General features: G+C 47.1%; 1 protein-coding gene across 1 annotated transcript in view; it reads left to right on the forward strand.

The window, feature by feature from the left end:
- The first annotated feature begins 3,548 nt into the window (after nucleotides 1-3,548).
- The window catches only part of TEN1 (TEN1 CST complex subunit), a 15,846-nt gene continuing 14,302 nt past the window's right edge, over nucleotides 3,549-5,092 (forward strand). The window contains exon 1 of the mRNA XM_011948696.1: nucleotides 3,549-3,690. Within this exon, the coding sequence (XP_011804086.1) occupies nucleotides 3,599-3,690 (92 nt within the window). The 5' untranslated portion in view covers nucleotides 3,549-3,598. The remainder of the gene's footprint in view (nucleotides 3,691-5,092) is intronic.

Here is a 5,092-nt window from a genome sequence, read left to right on the forward strand (position 1 = left end):
TTACAAAAATTAGCCGGGCATGGTGGCAGGCTCCTGTAGTTCAACTACTCGTGAGGCTGAGGCAGGAGAATCTCTTGAAACCGGGAGGCGGAGGTTGCAGTGAGCCAAAATTGTACCACTGAACTCCTGCATGACAGAGCAAGACTCTGTCTCAAAAACAACAACAAAAAATTAGCTGGGTGTGGTGGTAGGTGCAGCTACTTGGCAGGCTGAGGCAGGAAAATTGCTTGAACCCCGGAGGCAGGGGTTGCAGTGAGCCGAGATCATGCTGAGATGGAGTTGTTCCCTTGACCCCCTTGGTTCCCTGGTTGGGAACTGGAGGGATTCGTTTCACTCAGTCTGCCACTGGCCATTCCTCAAGAGAGGGAGCATGGGAGCAAGCAAGTGCAGGAACAGGAGGGAACAAACCAGCCCATCGCTCCTCTCTGGCGGGAGCAGGCTTTGTGCAGAGCCCGCAGCAGCATCCAAGCCTGTGCCTCTCCGCACCCGGGTTCTTGTCTGGCATCCAGGAAGAATCAGGTCACACGAACAGATTGAAGGGTAGTGTATGCTGAGGATTTTATTGGGTGATAACTCTTAGAGGGATGGGAGTTGGAAAGGGGATCGTATGGGAAGAAGGTGATCTTTCCCTGAAGTTGCACCGTTTGAAGTTAGCTGCTTCTGTCTGTAGCCTCTGACTCACAGTTGCTGCTTCTCTGCTCACTGCTCAGCAGCTTGTATCCCCGACCATCAGCCCCGGGGAGAGGCCCCATAAATATGGGGTCATATCTATGATGGGATACCAGCCCTACCAGGCAGGCAACAGAGCAAGACTCTGTCTCAAAAAAAGTAAAAAAAAAAAAAAATGGGCCGGGTGCGGTGGCTCACGCCTGTAATCCCAGCACTTTGGGAGGCCGAAGTGGGTGGATCACGAGGTCAGGAGATCGAGACCATCCTGGCTACCATGGTGAAACCCCGTCTCTACTAAAAATACAAAAACATTAGCCAGGCATGGTGGCGGGCACCTGTAATCTCAGCTATTCAGGAGGCTAAGGCAGGAGAATGGTGTGAACCCGGGAGGCAGAGCTTGCAGTGAGCCGAGATAACACCACTGCACTCCAGCCTGGGCGACAGAGTGAGACTCCATCTCAAAATAAATAAATAAATAAATAAATAGTTGAAGATGGCCAGATGCGGTGGTACGCACCTGTAGTCCCTTGGGAAACTGAGGCAAGGGGAATCACTTGAGTCCAGGAGTTTGAGGCTGCAGTAAGCTATGATCCCACCAGTGCACTCCAGCCTTGGTGACAGAGTGAGACCTTGTACAGGCACATGCCACATACACACATTTGGGTCAATGACAGAGCGCATATACACAGTGGCCCAAAAGATTATATGACACCATATTTTTTACTATTTACCATTTTTTACCATTTTCTCTCCTATGTTTGCTTATGTTCAGATATACAGATACCATTGTGCTACAGTTGCCTCCAGTGTTCTGTACAGCCACATGGTGCAGGTTGATAGCCTGCGAACAATAGGCTCCACCATATAGCACCAGGGCTGCAGTAGGCTGTGCCATCTAGGTTTGTGTAAGTACACAGTGATGTTCACACAATGATTAAATCACCTAACTGCATTTCTGAGAACACATCTCTCTTATCGTTTGAATGCATGTCTATAATTGTAACAGAGATCATATAGCCCACAAAGCTGAAAAATGTACTATGTACTCATTTATAAACCCCTGTTTTATGGGATTGGAAGGAATGGGTTACATAGAGATTGGAGTGGAACAGTACTTCTCCACATAGCTTTTTATTTTATTTTATTTTATTATTTTATTTTATTTTATTTTAGACTGAGTCTCTCCCTGTTGCCCAGGCTGGAGTACAGTGGTGCGAGCTCAGCTCACTGCAACCTCTGCCTCCTGGGTTCAAGCGATTCTCATGCCTCAGCCTCCCAAGTAGCTGGGATCAGAGGTGCTGCCATCATGCCCAGCCCAATTTTGTATTTTTAGTAGAGATGGAATTTCGCCATGTTGGCCAGACTGCTCTCAAACTCCTGATCTCAGGTGATCTGCCCACCTTGGCCTCCCAAAGTGATGGGATTACAGGCGTGAGCCACCATGCACGGACTTTTTATTTTTTTAGAGACAGAGCCTCCCTCTGTCGTCCAGGCTGGAGTTCTGTGATGTTCTCATAGCTCACTGCAGCCTCGAACTCCTGGGCTCCAGCTATCCTCCCACCTCAGCCACCCGAGTAGCTGGTACTACATGTGTTTCTAGCCTGCCAAATTTTTTTCTTTTTTGTAAAGTCAGGCTGTTGCTTTGTTCTCAGGCTGGTCCTGAACTCCTGGCCTCAAGCAGTCCTCCTACCTTGGCCTCCCAAAGCACTGAGATTACAGGTGCGAGCCACCATTCTGGGCCACACATAGCTTTTTAATTTTGTTTGTTTGTTTGTTTGAGACGGAGTTTCACTCTTGTTGCCCAGGCTGGAGTGCAATGGCGCAATCTCGGCTCACCGCAACCTCCGCCTCCCAGGTTCAAGCAATTCTCCTGCCTCACCCTCCCTAGTAGCTGGGTGTGCCACCACACCCCACTAATTTTGTATTTTTAGTAGAGTCGGGGTTTCTCCATGTTGGTCAGGCTAGTCTCAAACTCCTGACCTCAGGTGATCCGCCCTTCTCGGTCTCCTGAAGTGCTGGGATTATAGGCATGAGCCACTGTGCCTGACCTAATGTTTTCATTTTTTCATAGAGATGAAGTCTCATTATATTGTCAGGGCTGGTCTATGTTTGTTTGGTTTTGGTTGTTTTGCTTTGTTTTTTGAGATGGAATCTTGCTCTTGTTGCCCAGGCTGGAGTGCAATGGCACGATCTCGGCTCACTGAAACTTCTGCCTCCTGGGTTCAAGCGATTCTCCTGCCTCAGCCCCTCAAGTCCTGGGATTACAGGCACACGCCACCATGCCCGGCTAATTTTGTATTTTTAGTAGAGACAGGGTTTCTCCATGTTGCTCAGGCTGGTCTTGATCTCCCGGCCTTAGGTGATCCACCCACCTCAGCCTCCCAAAGTGCTGGGATTACAGGCATGAGCCACTGTGCCCGGTCGTGGTTTGTTTTTGTTTGTTTGTTTTTAATACATGAATGCATATTATATCAATTATTTATTTATTTATTTATTTATTTTTGAGACGGCATCTTGCTCTATCACCCAGGCTGGGGTGCAGTGGCACGATTTCGTCTCACTGCAACCTCCACCTCCTGGGTTCAAGCAGTTCTCCTGCTCCAGCCTCCTGAGTAACTGGGATTACAGGCGCATGCCACCAGCTAATTTTTGTGTTTTTAGTAGAGACGGGGTTTCACCATGTTGGTCAGGCTGGTCTAAAACTCTTGACCTCATGATCCACCTGCCTCGGCCTCCCAAAGTGCTGGGATTATAGGCATGAGCCACCGTGCCTGGCAAAAAAAATTTTTTTTAATTTTAAAACACTGCCCACTGGAATTAGTCTTCAAGATGCTGTTGGTCTCATATATCTGCTAATGTCTGTTTTGTAGTCTATTTGATTTATCAGGAAACTTCAAAATCCATCTCAACTGTTTGGTTATAGGAGCCCATGATGCTGCCCAAACCTGGGACCTATTATCTCCCCTGGGAGGTCAGTGCAGGCCAAGTTCCTGATGGGGGCACACTGAGAACATTCGGCAGGTGAGAATGGTTTTTTTTATTTTTTTCACTGGTAAGGGTGATGGTTAAATGTCTTTCTCTACCCACCCCAAAAAAATAGTTAGGGCTGGGCGCGGTGGCTCATGCTTGTAATTCCAGCACTTTGGGAGGCCGAGGTGGGTGAATCACCTGAGGTTGGGAGTTTGAGACCAGCCTGACCAACATGGAGAAACCGTGTCTCTACTAAAAATACAAAATTAGCCTGGCATGGTGACGTGTGCCTATAATCCCAGCTACTTGAGAGGCTGAGGCAGGAGAATTGCTTGAACCTGGGAGGTGGAGGTTGCAGCGAGCTGAGATTGTGCTATTGCACTCCAGCTTGGGCAACAAGAACAAAACTCCATCTCAAAAATAAAAAATAAAAATAAATATATATACACATATATGTATATATATATACACAGAAAAAATTAATATTCACTGTAAAAAGTGTAGATAGTCCATAAAGGTGTAGAGAGGAAGGAAAAGTCACCCATAATCTCATTGCCCAGACAACCACTGTTAACCTTTGGTGATTATCTTGATGTGCTCTTCCATGTGTATGTGTTTGTATATGTGGGTGGGTATAGAGACACCCGATATACATATATACGTATATACTTTTTCAGTTATTCATCAGTTATATATTGCTGTGTAACAAATTACCCACACACACAATTTTAGTTTTTCATAGAAACAGGGTCTCCCTATATTCTCAAGGCTGGTGTCAAACTCCTGGGCTCAAGTGATCCTCCTGACTCAGCCTCCCAAAGTGCTGTGCTCAGCCACTGTGCTCGGCCTCCCCCAAATTTAAAATAATTATTGTTTCATAGTTACTATGGGTCAGGAATTTGAGAGTGGTTTGGATCTGGCTCAGGGTCGCTCATGGGAGTGGCATCCAGATGTTGGCTAGGGCTGCAGTTATCTGGAGGCTTGACTGGGGCCAGGACCTCTACTTCCAAGGTGGCTTGTTCACGTTTGGCAAAGTAGTGCTGGCTCTTGGCAAGATAACTCAGTTCCTGACAATGTGGATTTCTCTGTAGTTCTGTGTGAGGGTCCTGATAACACAGCAGTTTCTGCCAGAAGCAGTGACCAAGAGAAAGAGCAGGGTGAAAACCACAATGTCTTTCATGACTTAGCTTCCAAAGTCAGTCTCCGTCATTTCTGCAGTATCCTACTGATTACACAGGTCAGCCTTACTCAGCATCGTAGAGGATGCACAAGGATGTAAATATTAGGGGGTGAGAATCACAGGGGACCATCTTAGAGACATGTGTACATACATAGAGAAGTATTTTAACCTAGGTCAGGTGTGGTGGCTCATGCCTGTAATCCCAGCACTTTGGGAGGCCGAGGCAGGAGGATTACCTGAGGTCAGGAGTTTGAGAACAGCCTGGCCAAAATG

This window comes from Colobus angolensis, unplaced genomic scaffold (assembly GCF_000951035.1).
Source record: "Colobus angolensis palliatus isolate OR3802 unplaced genomic scaffold, Cang.pa_1.0 Scaffold1, whole genome shotgun sequence".
Lineage (NCBI taxonomy): Eukaryota > Metazoa > Chordata > Mammalia > Primates > Cercopithecidae > Colobus > Colobus angolensis.